This window comes from Salarias fasciatus, chromosome 20 (assembly GCF_902148845.1).
Source record: "Salarias fasciatus chromosome 20, fSalaFa1.1, whole genome shotgun sequence".
NCBI lineage: Eukaryota > Metazoa > Chordata > Actinopteri > Blenniiformes > Blenniidae > Salarias > Salarias fasciatus.
The window spans coordinates 264,201-284,040 of record NC_043764.1 but is presented as its reverse complement, the minus strand read 5'-3'; the positions used below and the strand labels follow the sequence as shown (position 1 = coordinate 284,040).

The 19,840-nt window shown below is 50.9% G+C and overlaps 1 protein-coding gene across 2 annotated transcripts in view; it reads right to left on the bottom strand.

The window, feature by feature from the left end:
• Positions 1–217: 217 nt before the first annotated feature.
• The window catches only part of kansl2 (KAT8 regulatory NSL complex subunit 2), a 35,867-nt gene continuing 16,244 nt past the window's right edge, over positions 218–19,840 (bottom strand). For both annotated transcript variants that reach the window (XM_030118294.1, XM_030118295.1), the window contains exons 4-10: positions 13,210–13,324; positions 12,321–12,484; positions 12,026–12,189; positions 6,872–6,968; positions 4,772–5,025; positions 2,008–2,214; positions 218–698 (exon numbers count right to left, since the gene is read on the bottom strand). In XM_030118294.1, the coding sequence (XP_029974154.1) occupies positions 612–698; positions 2,008–2,214; positions 4,772–5,025; positions 6,872–6,968; positions 12,026–12,189; positions 12,321–12,484; positions 13,210–13,324 (1,088 nt within the window). In that variant the 3' untranslated portion in view covers positions 218–611. The remainder of the gene's footprint in view (positions 699–2,007; positions 2,215–4,771; positions 5,026–6,871; positions 6,969–12,025; positions 12,190–12,320; positions 12,485–13,209; positions 13,325–19,840) is intronic.

The window sequence follows — 19,840 nt, the reverse complement described above, 5'->3', positions numbered from 1 at the left end:
GACCGTCTGTCCGGTTCAGCCTGAGGAGCTCATTCTGCTCCTCCCCCCCCTCCTCCTGCTGGGCTGAGGAGCAGTGACGGCCCTGCTGCCTGCTGTAGTCCAGATGCCAGACCCGACCCGGCCTGACGTAGACCTGAGCTGGACTGGGGTCACTGAAGTTTTCCTCTGCAGCTCTGAGCAGTCCACAGTGTGGTAATGATGGAAAGGCCAGGAGACGTATCAGAAAATACCTTTTATTCAGAAAACAGACCTGCAGTCAGGGCAAAGGAACTGAAATGTACATATATGTATATATACCAAGACGGGAGTGAACATGGACCTTTATCCGGCTTCTACTCTCACAGGAACTTCACAGGAGAAGAGGAAGACAACATGACCGGAATGACTCAATAAACCATGAAGCATCTGGAGAGGAGGACTGCGGACCAACAACCTCCAGACTGACCAATCAAATACATTCAAGTGTTATTTCACAATATCAGGAACATAAGTCAGCACACACACGCACATGCAGACGCACGCACACGCACACGCACACACTTCCCCTGCAGTGGTAAAATGCCTCATCTTGTTTGAACCACAATGTCAACAAACGGGTCTGGAAAGCTCGGTCATCTGGGAGCGCCGGCGGCGGCGTCCACGTCCTGGAGCGACCCGTCGGTGGTGTCTTCCTCGACTCCAACCACCTCCGCCACCACCTGGGGAGAAGGTCCAACATGAAGTTTCAACAGCATTTTCAAATGACGCCTTTAACCATCATCATATTCCTGTTTGCTTCAGGCTTCAGCGGCTCAACCCTCAACACGAGGGTCAGCTTTAAAGAAAAGAAAGACCTGAAACCTGAGGCCGCTGGCCTCAGCTGGCTTTACGCTTTCAGGAGCTGCAGAGAGGAAGGGTTTCTGGGACACTTGCTGTTTCTAAATGCATCATTAAAGGAGCGGTGAGCGCCACTGCATCCGGTGTCCGGCGTGCAGCGTGCGGCGTGCCATGCAGGCCACCACCGTGTTGAAGGTCTGGGGAAGTCCTGTTTAGGGGTGGCACACGGCGTGCACCGTGTCTGGTTCTCTCGCTCTCCGTCCCCCAGGATCCCCAAGGCTCCTCAGCAATCAGAACTGCCTGCAGACCAGGGTCTAACGGCCTGCAGGCGAGCTGCTGATGGTGTCCCACATTGATGACATCATCAGCACAGGACAGTGAGGCGAACAACGGAGAGGAGTCGAGGAACCTCCTCTTCCCCACGGATCAAGAGAAGTCTCTGATCCCTGTGTCTCGCCAACGCTGGCTCATCTTGAAGGTTATCTCACGCCGTGTCCAGAAACAGCTAGCATGCTAACGTAGGGACCCGGGTCTGGGTTCCCCACTGAAGCTCGTCGGAGGCCAGCCATTAAAACCCGGGTTGAAATGCTATTTAAACCCTTTCCCATTGCCAGGAGCCGGGTGTCAGGGGGGTTAAACAGGGTGCTGGCCGGGGGGAAAGGGGTATCAATGTGTCTGTCCTACTCGTCTCTCGCCTCCTGTCCCCTCGCCGAACCGGAACAGCAGAAAGCCTCCACCTCTCAGCCTGGGTCTGCAGCGTTCTCCACCCACACCAGGTCTCCACTTTGTTTTTAACATTTCTTTCTTTTTTTCTTGCCGTTGAGGCGTACAGTCAGTGTGCAGCCAGCAGGGGGCGCACTCAGTGGAACATGGAGGGAAGAGGTGGGAGAAACCTCAACCCTGTTTCCAAAGTTGGAAAAGATTCCACTGAAAACAATCCAGCAAAAGTAAAGTGCGCAGATGAAGTCTCAGTCCATGGCATGAGACTCTGAGACAGAGACCTGGACCCGCCGTATCGTCCAACGCTACAGAGAAGAAGAAGACGATCGTGACGGAAGCAGTGGTCCAGGAGACCGTCCATGGCGAGCAGCAGCCTGAGGCTGCTGGCGTCAAATCAACAAGGCCTGAGCAGAAATCCAGAGCAGAAATCCTGTGCTTCACAGGGACCTCGATTCCACAGTGGACGTTCACCTGGTCGTCCATGATGGCGTCCACGTCCCTCTCTGACAGCTCCTGTCCGGAGGTGTCCAGGTCCACCTGATCCGGGTCGTCTCCCGTCAGGATGTCCATCGGTGCCTCTGCGATGGCCCTGATGGTCTGGTCCTCCAGAGCCAGGGCCGTGTCAAACTGCAGCGGGGACGGAGGTCCCTGCATGCCGTCCCCCTCCACATCCAGGTCCTGCAGAGAACTCAGCACGTCACCCGTCTGTCCTTCAGCTGAGGACAGCAGCGTCCAACACCAAAGCACAACAGCAGCTGATTGTTGGTCCCTGATCAAACAACCCCTTGGCAACACCGAGAGTCCAGCTCAACACCAAAAACCCAGTAGCGATGGACAGCAACAGATAGCGACTGACAGACAGCGACTGACAGACAGCGACTGACAGCGACTGACAGACAGCGACTGACAGACAGCGACTGACAGCGACTGACAGACGGCGACTGACAGCAACAGATAGCGACTGACAGACAGCGACTGACAGACAGCGACTGACAGATAGCGACTGACAGCGACTGACAGCGACTGACAGACGGCGACTGACAGCGACAGACAGCGACTGACAGCGACACACCGACAGCAACTGACAGACAGCGACAGACAGTCAGCGACTGACAGCGACAGACAGCGACTGACAGCGACAGACAGCGACTGACAAAGAGAGACAGCGACTGACAGCGACAGACAGACAGCGACAGACAGCGACTGACAGAGAGAGACAGCGACTGACAGCGACAGACAGCGAGTGACAGACAGCGACAGACAGTGACTGACAGCGACTGACAGACAGCTACAGACAGCGACTGACAGACAGCGACTGACAGACGGCAACTGACAGCGACAGACGGAGACTGACAGCGACAGACGGAGACTGACAGCGACAGACAGCGACTGACAGCGACAGACAGCGACTGACAGCGACAGACAGCGACTGACAGACAGCGACTGACAGACAGCGACTGACAGACAGCGACTGACAGACAGCGACAGACAGCGACTGACAGACGGAGACTGACAGCGACAGACGGAGACTGACAGCGACAGACAGCGACTGACAGCGACAGACAGCGACTGACAGCGACAGACAGCGACAGACAGCGACAGACGGCGACTGACAGCGACTGACAGACGGCGACTGACAGCGACAGACGGAGACTGACAGCGACAGACGGAGACTGACAGCGACAGACGGAGACTGACAGCGACAGACGGAGACTGACAGCGACAGACGGAGACTGACGGCGACAGACGGCGACAGACAACGACTGACGGCGACTGACAGCGACAGACGGCGACAGACGGCGACAGACGGCGACAGACGGCGACAGACGGCGACTGACAGCGACAGACGGCGACTGACAGCGACAGACGGCGACTGACAGCGACAGACGGCGACTGACAGCGACAGACGGCGACTGACAGCGACAGACGGCGACTGACAGCGACAGATGGTGACTGACAGCGACAGACGGCGACAGACAGCGACTGACAGACGGCGACAGACGGCGACTGACAGCAACAGACGGCGACTGACAGCGACAGACGGAGACTGACAGCGACAGACGGCGACTGACAGCGACAGACGGCGACTGACAGCGACAGACGGCGACAGACGGCGACAGACGGCGACAGACGGCGACAGACGGCGACTGACAGCGACAGACGGCGACTGACAGCGACAGATGGTGACTGACAGCGACAGACGGCGACAGACAGCGACTGACAGACGGCGACAGACGGCGACTGACAGCGACAGACGGCGACTGACAGCGACAGACGGCGACTGACAGCGACAGACGGCGACTGACAGCGACAGACGGCGACTGACAGACAGCGACAGACGGCGACTGACAGCGACTGACAGACAGCGACTGACAGCGACAGACGGCGACTGACAGCGACAGACGGCGACTGACAGCGACAGACGGCGACTGACAGCGACAGACAGACAGCGACTGACAGCGACAGACAGCGACAGACGGCGACAGACGGCGACTGACAGACAGCGACAGACGGCGACAGACGGCGACAGACGGCGACTGACAGACAGCGACAGACAGCGACTGACAGCGACTGATGGCGACAGACAGACAGCGACAGACGGCGACTGACAGACAGCGACAGACGGCGACTGACAGACAGCGACAGACGGCGACAGACAGACAGCGACAGACGGCGACTGACAGACAGCGACAGACGGCGACTGACAGACAGCGACAGACGGCGACTGACAGCGACAGACGGCGACAGACGGCGACTGACAGACAGCGACAGACGGCGACTGACAGACAGCGACAGACGGCGACTGACAGACAGCGACAGACGGCGACTGACAGACAGCGACAGACGGCGACTGACAGACAGCGACAGACGGCGACTGACAGACAGCGACAGACGGCGACTGACAGCGACTGATGGCGACAGACGGCGACAGACAGACAGCGACAGACAGCGACAGACAGCGACAGACGGCGACTGACGGCGACAGACGGCGACAGACAGCGACTGATGGCGACAGACGGCGACAGACGGCGACAGACAGCGACAGACAGCGGCTGACAGCGGCTGACAGCGGCTGACAGCGACAGACCGACAGCAACTGACACAGTGACAGTGACTGAAGTAGCATGATGGATGATAGCAGGTGTCGGCTGCAGGCTTCTTGCAGCGCACACACACACACACACACACACACACACACACACACACACACACACACACACGGGGCTGTGCGTACGTCGCTGAACTCCAGGGGAAGGCTCTCGGTGGGCTGCAGCTCGGCGGCACTCAGGTACATGTCTTTGCCGGCGGGGGTGAAGTGGTCCTGCGGCGGCGCCTCCTGCTCCGGCTGGAACATGGGCGGAGCCAGGCGGAGGTGCAGGGGGCAGCGGGGGTCGTCCGACTGACCCATGTGCACGGTGCGGCTGCACGGAGCGTCTTTCAGGCCCGGACACACCTTGAAAAGCACCTGGTTGCTGTCCTGGTAGATGTCTGAGGGAGTGGCGGTCAGGGACAATCACAACAACCCTGAAGAAATGTCTCTGCCACGGCTTTCACAGCAGTGTGGGGCGGGTTCCTGTCTGTGGGGTTTGCATGTTCTCCACGTGTGACTTTTCTCCAATTGGCCACGATACAGTCTGGAGCTACAACAAGTGCAGAATGTGAGGTTTTGCCCCTCAGCTATGGGGTACAAGGGTTTGTGTTTGCAGCTCTTTGGTCCAGCAGCACACACACATCTGGTGTGGCTCAGTTTGTTGCTCTACACACACGAGGGCTGGGTTAACAAACCTGCCAGTTTTCAGTTGATCAACTTGAAAAGCGTTAACACATCCTCTGTCTATTTAAGAGGTAAAGCTGCTCCTCTTTAGCCCCGCCCACTCCACATCCACACTTGGATTTAGTAGCTGGGGGGTCTGGGGACGAGCCAATACAAAGAGTGCGGCTCGGCCATGAAACGGCCGAGCCAATCAGCCTTGCCGCTTTTTGTTTTCAAATTTTTTTGGCGAATTCCGGAGGGTAACCCGGAAGTGACGTCATCTCCGAGCGTAGCAGAGATTACGGACTTTAACCATCGTCTGAAAGCTGCAATAAGTAAAGTTACAGCCAAAATACCAAGAATTACAACAATCAAGCAGAGCCAGAGTCTGAAGGGTCTGGCCTGGAGAGTTTCTAACAGGAAAAGACGTTTTCACGTGTCTTTGCGTGTAGAGAAGCTAGAGCTAATGAGCTAAAGCTAACTCTTAGAGACGCTAACGCATCTTGATGACGTATTTCTTTTGAAGCGCTGATTGGCTGAAGTGCATTGTCGGTCAGAGGAGTAACCGACGCCCCCTGCACGGAGTTTGTATTAGGTGTGTTCGACGTGAGAAAGCCAGAGGCAGACTTTTAAGACTTTTGAGCCGTCCTAGTCCAAGTCCTCATTAAGTTACAGTTCGGTGCTGTTGTACTCGAAGCCCTGATCTTTTCTCTTGTCCGTCACCAGTCCCAGTGGTTCTCTATGGATTTGCTTGCTAACTTTGTTTAGAAGATTGAGGGATGGGTGGAAAAATCTGGACTTGCAGTTGAATAATGGCTCTTTATTTTTCCGCAGAGGAAAACTTAACTTCGATTCAGTTAAAAGAACATTCTGAAAGGCAGGAGACTGTTCTCTGTGAGCTGGTCTAACAGTGAGAGTCGAAGGACGCCGTTCTTCACCTGAACCCATTAACCCCGTGAAAACTGAGAAAAATCAGCCGACCACAGGAAGGAGTCGATGTTGGCTCCCATTGAATCAAAACGCTTCTGCAAGCTGCCGCTTTTGATCGGGGCCACAGTGAAAAGACCGGTTCACTGACAGGACAGCTGGGATTCAAAACACGTCCGAAGAAAATGAAGCCTCATGTAGGGCTGAACGAGATGGGCAAAATTTCATATCTCCATATCCATGCCAGATATCTCGATATAGATACGATATATTACAATGGATTCCGTGAAAGTTAAGCATTTTTCAGAAAAAAAAATAAACTCATAATACAAAAGGATGTAAAAAAAATGCAGTTTTATTTATGAGAACTCTCTGCCACTACCACCAAACTCGTTTGTGCAGATTCTGCAGCCGCCCTCTGCCATCAGCTGTCAACCAGTAAACAGTTTCGTGGTTGGCTGGCCTGACCTGTGCATGGAGATGACACGCAGGGCGAGCAGGGGAAATCTTGATATCGTTGATTTAGAGAAACTAATGTCCTGAATGTTCCTATCGCGATATTGATATGATAACGATGTATCGTTCAGCCCTAGCCTCATGTTCTGGCATGAATCACAGCATGAGGAGCTGGAGCTGATCAGTCAGTGAGGATACGGGCGAGGCAGTGTCGCGCCATCGGCAGGCAGGCGTTGGCACATCGAGCTCCTTCCACAAAAGAAACGCATTTCTCACCGGCTGTTCTGGAGCCGAGCTGCAACAGAGGAAGGTCAGTGTCAGATCAGACTGTGGCAAGACCTGCGGCGTTTCTGGTCAGCTGCGTGCAGCCGACTGAAGGTGCGGCGAGTCGCCTGGAGGTGAAGTGATTTAGTGGAATTGAGGTACAGTGTGTTAGTTGAGGAGCAGTCAGCCGACACTCCCCCCTGGACATGTGCTCCTGGGAGAACACCGCTGTGGAGCAGGGCTGTTCACATCCTGGGTTCACAGCAGGAGGTCATATGAAGCTCTTCTTGAATGTAAAACTTTTCACTCAAACAGAAACTGTTAAGCTCCCATATTATGCTAAATTCACTTTACAATGGTTTAGTAGCAGTAATCAAACATTCAGCAGGCCTGAAACGGCTCGTGAAGGAGGAGGGAAGTTTTGGAGCTGAGCGGAGCCGGCCGGAGCCTCCGGGAGACGCCGGGAGAAGCAGCAGCCTGTCGGGTAGACGGAGCAGAGTCTCCCGGTTGGCTGGAAGTTTTCTGCGGAGCCTCGACCAGAAGCTAAAGCTAGCTGATAGATCAATGAGATAACATGGCGGCGGGTGTGGCTGTGCGTGCGGGTGCAGCTGGATGCCCTCGTGCAAAAACTGAGATTTGTGTGTACAAAACTATTGACGGCAAAGTGATTATTGAAGATGAGTTGATGAATTTCATGGTTGTTAAAATCAGAATATTGCCAGCTGACGAAATTGCTTCATTGGTCTCAAACAACTTTTCTTCGGAATGGATTGAGGAGTCCAAGCGAGCGCCATTTGAAATGTGCCCAACAACAACACGGTGCGTAAAGCACAAAGGCCCTCAGAAGGATGTGAACAATATAAAAGACTGGCTGAAAGTGCTAAATGAGTGTGGCAGTAACATTCCCAGATTTGTATCTCACAATCTGGATGGACTCCCTCCTGTAGGACTGGACCATGTGGACGCGTCTGCGTTATTCAGCAGAGTCCAACAGTTGAGTCGGGAAGTGTCCTGCCTGAGGACGACTTTGGAAACTCAGACTTGTGAGAATGAGAGTGCGAGGACGTCCGCGGCGGCCATGGAGCTACGCGTGACGGCGGCGGAGAGGCTGCGTCGCCAGTCCAAGCGCCCCGAGACGCCGGACAAGCCTGGGGAGAAGCTGCCTCTGTGCCACCGGCAGAAGGGGGGTACGACACGAAGCCCGCAGCCCGGTCACCGGCGTGGAGCACGGTGCTGAAGAGGCGGGAACTGCAGCGGTGACGCGGCACGGCTCCGCCCTCCAAACCCCACCAAAGAAGGAACAGCGAAGAAAAACGGGAGTGGTTGGTCCCGGGAACTCAAGCAACATCCCAGTGACCAAAGCTAAACTGCTGAGTGTATTTGCCACTAGACTTTCTCCTGAATAGACGCCGACACTCTGAGCGCTTACCTGTCAGAGAAACTGGCCAAGATGGTGACTCGTAAGAAAACAGTCTACCAGTAACCCATTTTCTTCCATTTCGCGTAACAGCAGAGTGCCATGAAGTAGCTGAACTATATGAAGCCCAACTCTGGCCAGAGGGAACTTTTGTCCGGCGATATTACGAGGCTCGCAAACCAAGAGCTAATAGTAGCTCAGCCCAAATAAAGCTGGGAGGAGGGAAGAGCGAGCACACCACTATCTGTATCTGTTCACCCATCCAAATGATCTGTATCCGTATCTGTACTCGGAGGGGGCGTGGCCTAAACCGGAAGTGGGCGTGGTTTAACTGGAATCGGGCTGGGGCAGAAATTGTTGCACTATTTTAAGTCTGAAATTGATATGGATTGCTCAGAAGTTGCTGTATTGATTCTTCCTTTGAAAACTCTTTACAGAACAGTCTCAGTGATACAGTGTACAGATGTTTGTTTTTCTTATTTTAGTCAGAACATGAATATTTTTAAAGTTATATAAAAGTTTATTTATTCACACAAAAGCCTCAGAAATAAAATTTGAATGTTTTGGTCACAATAGTAAAGGAACTATTTACAGAAAAAGTATTTTTTATTGAGTCAGAACATGAATATTTTAGTTGTATGAATGCCTCCCCCACGATCCCCACCGGAATCTCCCGGCGTCCAGGGAAACCTCTCATCCCCCCTGCTGAGCTTCCTGGTCCTGTCCGCGGCTGCAGTGCCAGGACATGACCGGGACGTGGACCGGGACGTGGACCGGGACGTGGACCGGGACGTGGACCGGGACGTGGACCTCGGTCCAGGTATCATCTCTCTGCCACAGATCACAGCCTCCCAGTGGAGCACAAGCCCAGATTATTATGAAAAAGAAGAGAAAAAAGGAAAGAAAAAAAAACGCGAGGGAAAACGAAACTTAAAAACCCCCGAAAAAAAAACCCGAGCAGCACAATCACCCGACGTTTCGACCTTCTAAGGTTTCCTCAGGCACAATGCAGCTACAAAGAAATAAAACACTGCATTTTTAATTTATCAGCTCCGACTGGCTTCTCTCACAGGATCCTGTCGTCTCGTGGAGCAGGAGCAGAATGAAGGACCAGTGAGGATCTCCCATCGGCACGAGGACGAATCATGACGGACAATGCTCGGGCTGTACTCGGATTCGGAAAAAATGCATTATCCGTAACGAGCACTCGTTTAAAACGAGCATTCGGCTCATCCCTAGTTGGGAGAGACTGGATACAGCTCTCAACCTAGTTAACCAATTGTAATGCTGGCTGTGCTGTCGGAGGCTCTGTGGTGAATCACCTTATGTACGCAGATGACCTGGTGGTGTTTTGTCCATACAGTGCGGGACTTCTGGAGCTACTGAATATTTGTTCTCAATATGGCATCGAAAATGACATCAAATATAACGCCGCAAAAAGCTCAATAATGATTGTGAGAATGAAAAATGATGAAAAATATGTAGCATTCCCGAAGTTCACACTGTGTGGCGACGTTCTTAATGTCACTACTGAGCTGAAATACCTGGGTATCTGCAGTGACCTCCCTGATGACAGGGACATGCACCGACAGCTGTGTAAATTGTATGGACAATCCAATATGTTAGTTAGAAAGTTCAGTATGTGCTCTGTGAGTGTTAAAGCGAACCCCGATTAAAATGTCTATTAGCTCTACAAATGTTGTCGCTGATGTCTCCACTTAAAATACGCTGTTAGAAAAGTATAAACATAATGCATAAGTTATAAAATGCCACTCGTTTATAGGATTATTGCTTACATGGTGGCGGCCATGTTTTGGCCGCGCAATGCATTCTGGGAGTGATGACGTCAGGTAGTTGTCTGTTCACCGAGCAAAGCCACAAATTACTCACAAAGTACTTCTCTCGTCAGCTACAACTGAACAAAATGCCACATTGCGTCACTTTTGGATGTAATTTTGAGAAAACAAGGGAATTAAAAGAAGTGTGGTGAGCATCCACAGCTCTCCTCAGGAGAGAACATTAAGAAAAGAGTGGGGAGATGCCTGTGGGAGAGTTCAGCTCCCCATACCTGTGCTCAGAAATCACGCTAACTGCATAAAATAATAATATTCTAACATTAATTCACAGAACAACTGTTACTAATTTCAGATTGTTTAATACAATTAAAGGTTAAAAAAATAAGTCATTTAAAAGAGCCGCAGATCTGCTGACGCAGTGAATCAAACCCGCCTCTGACAGGAAGTTGTTGCATCTGAGATTATTCATGAAGAGAGAAGCAAAGGGCGAATCAGACATGTCTAAAAGACAGTTAAATTTACTGTCATTTTTTAAAAAGAAGGAAGGGGAACGCGATGATGACTCAAAACGAGTCCGAATAACACCAGCAAGTGCCGCTCAGCTGAAACAGGGAGGAGGAGGAGAATCCGGACATGGCCTGATGTGGAGTGTTCTGGACTGTTATGGTGAGAACACTGTCTGTTATCAGGCCGCCGTGCCAGACTTTAAATGATGACACAAGATTTGTGTGTGCTCTCCTGGCCGTGTGCGTGGCCGCTCTCCGGTATGTTATATATTTGCTCCCGCTCCGCAAACCGAAGTATGACCGCATATAAATGTGTGCTCAAACGGGCAGTTTGGGAATTCTCTAGTTTGTGACGTCAAAAGCCCAAATCGCTCCTCCTCCGGGGTGGTGACGCCGCCCCAGACAAGTGACACACAGCCCCGGAACATTCCTCTTATGCTGTGTGTTTCTGTTTGCAAACGCTGCTCTGATTAAGGGACATATGATGCCTTTTTCACTTTGTGAAGAGTTTTTACAGTAGTATGTGTTGCCGTAGCCTCATGAAGACGCTCACATTTGAAAATTGTCTTTTTCCTCCTTGTGTTGCTGCACCACATTTTTGAAAATGAAAGTGAAATTTAAAGCTGGTGTCCGGAGTTTCGTTTCCAATGTATGAATCATTTTTCAGCAGAGCTTCAGTGTGTCAGTCTGGTTCGATACTACAATATAATATCAGCATAAAGCAATATAAAAATGTATTTATGAGCCCCGCCTTCGTCTCATAGACCCCCATGTTACCCGAAAAAGCGCCGGTCAGTGTCAGCCAATAGATTTCGAGCTTCCGCCTTGTCCTGCTGTCAGTCAAAGTGTGGAGCAGCCAGAGAGCACGTCGCTCGCCCAGCAGGGGAGAGTTAGCTCTGCAGCAGATATATCCACCGTCTGCTGAACATCCAGGAAACAGCTCCACCTGGAGGACGCTGCAGGACTGGAGGCTCTCATTTTCACCCCACAGATAATTTGCGTGCAAAATTAAAGGGGCGTGGCTTGGTCGCTCATGAAAGCAGAGGGAGGGCGGAGCCTCCAGACATTGGATTAAAAAAACCTCTCTCTTTCAAAACTCCGGACACGAGCTTTAAGCTGAAATGCGTTGAGATGCGTTCAAGTGCAGTCCAGGCTGTTCCGATCAGGGCTCCTCAGAGCCACTGTTCAGACCGCTCAAACTCCCAACTTAGGATGAATTTGGGGCAAACAAACTTAGATACGATGTTCCTGAGCGTCTGTGACCTATATGACGTGACTGGAAAATAGCATCATATGGGAGCTTTAAGAAAAACCATCAGTAAATTCAATCTAAACTCCCACGAGTTCCGGCACGACTAAAGCTCCTCACCTGAGCAGCTCCCTCGGTCACCGCCTGCCGCCTCTCCCTCAGCTGTCGGTGCAGCAAGGCCTCCACGCCGTACCGGCGGCGGTACCGGCGCAGGGCTTTGAGCTTCTTCAGGTTGTCCCTCTCCTTCAGGGACAGACCCTCTGGCCCAGTCAGCAAGCTGCTGCCTGTCATTACCCAGCAAACACCGAGTCAGGACAGCTGACCACAAACACACAAAGACACACACACACACACACACACACACACACACACACACACACACACACACACAGACACAGTAGAAAGGGAAGCTTACCCAGCATCTCGTGCTCCACCTTGCGGTTGTGCAGATATCGGCGCTTCTTCTCTTTGAGCAGGTGCTGCAGGCGCTTGAACTGGTCGATGTACAGTGACTGCAGCCGGATGAGCTTCTCTCGAGTGATGAGCGCCACTTCCTCTGCGGTGTACACACCTGCATGTCTCCAGGAGAGAAATGAAGTCCAGTCTTCAATGTCCAAGGCACAGACTGCATTCATCTCTTTGATAAGGCAGAATGTGCAGAGAAACGCTTGTGACGCCACAAGAAGAAAAAAGATAATCATGCACGATACTGAAAAAGAAGAAGAAAGGACCTGAACGCGCAGGGCTGCAGACAAAAGCCACATGAACATGAAGACAGTGCTGACAGTATTTTGTCAGCAGTAAATCTATTTCGTTGCTGTTTTTCTCTCAGGGCTGAGAGAGCATTTCTCTTTGCAGTATGATGCCAGTCATGTTGGTTTTCCCTGGAACAGCTCTGGTTTAGTCTCTCACTCTCTCTACACTTCAACACTTATTTCCTCCACAGAGATGTTACTGGAACAACAGTATCTCCTGAAAGCACCGTGACCTGGACATTAGGGACAGGTACCGATACGGTATCGAGTCCTGGTACCTGGGAATCAGAGACTCAACGGTACTAGTTTTTGGTACTGTTGTGTCTTCATGTGGTAATAAATGTTAATTTGTTGCTGGCTGCAGTTGCTAACAGACCCTATGCTAGTGTGCTGACGGGTGCTAGCATGCTAACAGTACCAAATGCAGGAGTTGCAGCTCTAGATTTGGGGCGGGGGGGGGGGGGGGGGGGGGGGGGGGGGGGGGGTGTGTGACGTGGTATTCCTTATTGCACCTTTAACAACAACGAGACCTGCAGTAGTTGGGCTTACTTTAGTGGGTCTTCATGGTCGCTGTCGATGCTGTCGGCCTCGCTGTCTGGATCTCCTCTCCAGGTCTGGTCCAGCACCAGAGGTCCCTGCTCCTCCTCACTCAAACTGTCCTCATCTGCACAAAGGAAAGTGACAAAGTGAAGCGACACAAAGCTGTGGAAGGCTGCTGTCACACCAACGAACCAACCACATGGAAACCACCACGCCTTACAGCAGCTGCTCATCCGGGTCACCGCCGCCAACGTACCACCACCAACCATCACCGACTGATACCAAGCGTACCGCCGCCAACGTACCGCCGCCAACGTACCGCCACCAAGCGTACCGCCACCAACAGTACCGCCACCAAGCGTACCGCCACCAAGCGTACCGCCACCAAGCGTACCGCCACCAACAGTACCGCCACCAACTGTACCGCCACCAAGCGTACCGCCACCAAGCGTACCGCCACCAAGCGTACCACCACCAAGCGTACCACCACCAACCGTACCACCACCACGTACCGCCACCAACAGTACCGCCACCAACCGTACCACCACCAACCGTACCGCCACCAACCGTACCGCCACCAACCGTACCGCCACCAACCGTACCGCCACCAACCGTACCGCCACCAACTGTACCACCACCACGTACCGCCACCAACAGTACCGCCACCAACCGTACCACCACCAACCGTACCGCCACCAACCGTACCACCACCAACCGTACCGCCACCAACCGTACCGCCACCAACCGTACCGCCACCAACCGTACCGCCACCAACCGTACCGCCACCAACTGTACCACCACCACGTACCGCCACCAACAGTACCGCCACCAACCGTACCACCACCAACCGTACCGCCACCAACCGTACCACCACCAACCGTACCACCACCACGTACCGCCACCAACAGTACCGCCACCAACCGTACCGCCACCAACCGTACCGCCACCAACCGTACCGCCACCAACTGTACCGCCACCACGTACCACCACCAACCATCACCGACTGATACCAAGCGTACCGCCACCAACTGTACCACCACCAACGGTACCGCCACCAACTGTACCGCCACCACGTACCGCCACCAACCATCACCGACTGATACCAAGCGTACCGCCACCACGTACCGCCACCAACCATCACCGACTGTCACCAAGCATACCGCCACCACGTACCGCCACCAACCGTACCACCACCAACAGTACCGCCACCAACCGTACCACCACCAACTGTACCACCACCACGTACCGCCACCAACCGTACCACCACCAACTGTACCACCACCACCACGTACCGCCACCAACCGTACCACCACCAACTGTACCGCCACCAACCATCACCGACCGTCACCAAGCGTACTGCCACCAACAGTACCGCCACCAACAGTACCGCCACCAACCGTACCGCCACCAACCGTACCGCCACCAACCATACCACCACCACGTACCGCCACCAACCGTACCACCACCACGTACCGCCACCAACTGTCACCGACCGCCACCAACCGTACCACCACCACCACGTACCGCCACCAACTGTACCGCCACCAACCATCACCGACCGTCACCAAGCGTACCGCCACCAACAGTACCGCCACCAACTGTCACCGACCGCCACCAACGTCATGAGGCGTCACCAACCCATCGGGGAGCAGAGAGGAAGCAAAGCCCGACGAAAAAGAAACCAAAGCACACATCTCACCCCAAGCAAACAAGCAGCCGTCTGAGTGGGCAGCAGTCAGTACCCGCACTCCCAACACTCCCCCGACACTCCCTCCACACTCCCCCGACACTCCCCCGACACTCCTCCGACACTCCTCCGACACTCCTCCGACATTCCCTCCACACCCCCGACACTCCCTCGACATTCCCCCGACACTCCCGACACTCCCTCGACATTCCTCCGACACTCCGTCGACACTCCTCCGACACTCCCCCGACACTCCCCCGACACTCCCCCGACACTCCCTCCACAGCATAAAAAGTGCTGTATCCAGGAGTACCCAGGAAGAGGATACGGCTGGTATACAGCTCATGTGCCAGCAAGAGGCTGCAGACAGCCACTTTCAGGAGTCTGCCTTGCTAGGTGTGACTTGGTCTTTCTTATGCTGATCAATGTCAGCAGGGGGCTGTGTGATGGATCCTTCCTCTCTTTGTCTCATCAACAGGTCCACTTCATTTACAAAAAAAGCACCAAAAGCAGAGATAGTTTAATTCACTTGAAGATATATGCTTTTTTTTTTTTTTGGGGGGGGGGGGGGGGGGGTCTCCAAGACTTACAAGCATTTCAACATTTCAAATATCCATAAAAATTTATATCAATATATATATATTTTGTTATTGCAGTTCTACAAAATTAAAATTGCCATTGGGTCCAATTTCTCACTCTGTTGATCACTGAGTTCAATACTTCATACACTCTCCCAAAACTTTAAAAGAGCAAAATCACTCAATTTTATTGGACTGGATTCATCAAATTGGAGTAAAATGGCTTAAACGTGGTATGTTTCAGGATCATCACACTGTCTAGAATCCATACATACTTAGTTGTATTTGAAGATGTCTCCTAAAATTTAAATTTGAACTTGTTTTATGGTTTTATGTAAGGGTTACAGCCAGTTACAGCCCTGCTGTAGCCCTGTTTGAGTTCTGTTCCAAGGAAGTATTCCAGAGAAATCTGACAATGTTTTCCTATTGTAACTTTAAATTCACATGCTCTACACATACTAGCCCTCAACCTTATGTTAGATATAAATATCTATATTAAAACTAAAGAGGGCTATCAGTAAATTGACTTAGCGAAGGGGAGGGGAAGGGGGGCTTGGAGATGCAGGGGCACACTTTGTTTTGCAAATGCTCTGGAATGGGAGGTGTGGTGGGGGAGGTCAATGGAGAGTACAAGAGGCTGCCAGACAGAATCATTGTCCCCAAAAACCCATTATTTATGCAGGTCATCTGCAATCTATTGATCATATATGATCATTTTGCAGTAAACAATGGAAGTGTAACCCAGGTTTAATAAATGCAGGGAGATTTTAAAGGAAAAGAAGAGAAAAAGTCTTATTTATTCTATATCTGCATGTGAAAGTGAGAGCTGGCATTTATGGGGTTAACTGCACCACGGCGCAGTGCGTGATGACGTCACGGGCTGCAGCTGCACGCAGGCGCAGGCGCATGCTGCAGAGACAACAGAGGAGACCACGCCGGCTTCAGGGAGAGTTCCTCCTGAAATCATCTTCAAAAGAGCAGGAAAGAGAGTGAAATACTCGGAACACTGCAGACCGACTCCCCAGAGTCTCGAGCTGAAGCCACCCGCTGCACGGTCAGTTTAGTCTTCATTTTGGGCCGTAGAGCGTCGAGCTAACACGTGCTAGCTGCAGAGGTAACTTAGCAGGTAACTGCTAATGTAATGCTGTGTGTGTGTGTGTGTGTGTGTGTGTGTGTGTGTGTGTGTGTGTGTGTGTGTGTGTGTGTGTGTGTGTGAAGGAAAGAAAAAAAGAAGCTCACTTATTCATCATTCTATCCAAGGAATTGATGCTTACAGGTTAAATTTCAGTTAATTGTTAATTGATTTATACTGATAAAGTTATCTTTCATGAGAAATATTTTTTTGTAAGTTTATTTGATGTGTTTAAAAGTGGAAAGTATTATTTTGTACCTTTATTGGAATTTTTGTACGGGTCATGTTTTATTTATTTTAGCAAAGGATTTATGGCCTGTGGTGAATTTAACTAAAGTGAATGAATGAATGAATGTGGCCTGTCCTACAGGTCAGGGTTTTTTTTTTTTTTTCAGTGATGGAGAAGATTTGATTAAGTGACGCTTGATGCAGAGAGAGAGAGAGAGAGAGAGAGAGAGAGAGAGAGAGAGAGAGAGAGAGAGAGAGAGAGAGAGAGAGAGAGAGAGAGAGAGAGAGAGGAGAGAGAGAGAGAGAGAGGGCATCAACGACACCAGAAGTCGACGTGAGAGGACACCAGTGCTGAATACCAGGCGGCTTTTCAGAAAATGCTGAATTGATGGATCCAAGGAACCCGAAGGCGAGCCGGAACCAAGAAAAGGAATTCAACTGAACTTACCTCCCACACTGCGGTGTGGTTCCACACTGGCACCATTTCTGTAAGTGGCCTTTGAGAGCTATACGGTGATTCTTTTATTATTTAAGCAACTTTACTACATGTTCAGTATTTAACATTTTCTCATTCTTCTTTCTCAGGAAGCTGTGAGGAGGCTCCACAAGGCCCAACGTGATGCCAGCAAATGTTATGATGCACATTTAAGGTGTGATCACAAATGTGTGTTTGGGTAATATTAAATTCTGAAAGTGTTGTTTCAGCTGAGCCAGTCAGCAGTCAGCAGGCCATTCCCTCCTCCTAATCACAGGCTCCATTTGTTTTCCAGTGTGTCTTCACCCCACTATTCTAAGGTGACCACCTTTCTGGCACAGGACCTTTCATTGGCCACCCAGACGTGGAGCCTGAGGAGGTGAGTGAAACTGTCTGATGCCACTAAAACTAAACTAGGAAGGAACATAAGTTTTCCTCCTTATCTACTGAGCTGTTCTAATATATGTGACCAATTGCATTATTAATTGAACCCTTTCCTCTTTAGCCTGCTGCAAAACCTATTTTGAAACACTCCGGCTGACTTTCAGGAGCCGAGATGATCCTCCTGAGGAGACGGGGAGGCGCAGGGTTTCTGCAGCAGCTAAACAGGAGGAGAAGAGTAAGTGAAGACTGCACCTGTCCATGCTTTTCTTTGACTCTCCACAATCTAATTTGCTCAGTGCTAAAATGTCTGTTTTCTCTGTGCTTTGGCAGCTTTTCAAAATCAAAGGTGGCGTCATCCGTGGCGACGAAGAGGGCGTATGGGAAGTGGCATCCATTGACCTCATGTCAGAGGAGGAGGACGCCATCTTGGATGACAAGCCTGTGTGGGTCCGGCTTCCACCTCGAAGCAAAGTTGTCAGCGCTGTGTGCTGCGCTGCAGAATAGACTGGAGGCCGATACAGAATAAGCGGCCGACCATCACCAGAGAGTCGCCTGCAGAGCAGCACAGGAGTGACCTGTGGTGGCTCTGCGCTGTGGGACAGATTGTGCATACTTTTTTTTTTTTCACTGCAGCACAGTCAGTAAACAGTAAATTGTTTTTATATTGTTTTTTTCATTGTGTTTTTATGCATCGGACTGTAATGATGCACATTTGTATACAGTGTTTTTTTTTAACCACAAAATAAAAATTTATGCTCTGATAATGTCATTCTTATTTATGATATAGTGTATAAGACTAGAGGTCGACCGATTTATCGGCCGGCCGATATATAAGGCCGATATTTGGACATTTTTCTCCATCGGCCATCGGCCGTATTTTCTTTTAAAAAGCCGATTTTTGATCAGTTGTATAAAATGACGCAATTTCTGATCAGGCACATGTGCGGGCAGCTAAAGCTGCCGCTCAAGAAAGGACCCCTGTGGCGCTGCTGCATTCAGTTACGTCAGAGCGGAGCGTGCTCGGTGGAATCCAGGCTGTGGGAAAAGCTGCATCTGTTGCAGCTACAGTGAGGAATGGATTTGTTGAACGTTTCAACGTTTTTGCGGCTCTGTGGCTCCAGTCTGCAGCAGATCAGTGTTTACTGCAGAAAAACAAGTTTGGCCGGGGAGCGCGTCGTGCCGCGGTGCTAACACTGCTAACGCTGCTAATGCTGCCGTGTTCGACCGTCGGAGAGTTATTTTTTTCTTCTTTTTCTCCGTCGTCCGGTCGCTGCACAGTTCAGCGTGGGCAGGGCGCCCGGACTGAAAAGGTCTGGAGGAACCCTGCATGTCGTTAACTTCAGATGCTACTTGGTGATCAGTTTCAGCAGTAGAGGTCAGCTGGTCTGAGCTGACTCTACTTGTGCGTGTTCAGCCCTGTTGCTGAAAACACACCACTACTGGAGTTAACAACAGAACAGAGTAAATAGGAGGAAATGGCGAGAGTAAATAAAAGAGTAAATAATCAATCATGGGGCTTTTTCTGAAGCATGTATTAGCCACCCGCAAATTCCTCCACATAACGCCTGACCGGAGTTCTGTTTTTATTTGTATGTATGGCTTTTCTTACAGCCTTGTTTCTGACTGCTTTTGTTCAAATTACATTAAAGTTTAAATTTCTTTTTTGACACTTTCAGAAGAGTGTGAATGTTTACTGCTGCTTGTTGCATTGTGTGTTCACTCAGACAACATATTTCATTGTTTTGAAAGCTGAATAAATGTTCAGAGGACTGGACACCACTTGTTGTAATAGATTTCTTTTAGTTGCTCAGAAATTGCTGCATTTCACAAAAATGTGATAAATATATATTTTTATCAAAAAATCAGCCTAAATATCAAATTGGAAAAATCAGCTATGCATATCGGCGTCGGCTGCCCAAATTTGGAAAACATCGGCATCGGCCCTCAAAAAACCCGTATCGGTCGACCTCTATATAAGACTACATGAATTATAACTACATTAAATCATTTATGATAAATTTAACTATAATAAAGTTAATATATGCAAACCAAACAAATCCCCCTACATATCTGATCAATGGCGGTAGGGCCAGTGAGGGCGAAACAACCAATCAGATGTAAGAATAAGGCCCAAGGTGTGAGATGCTAATGCCCCC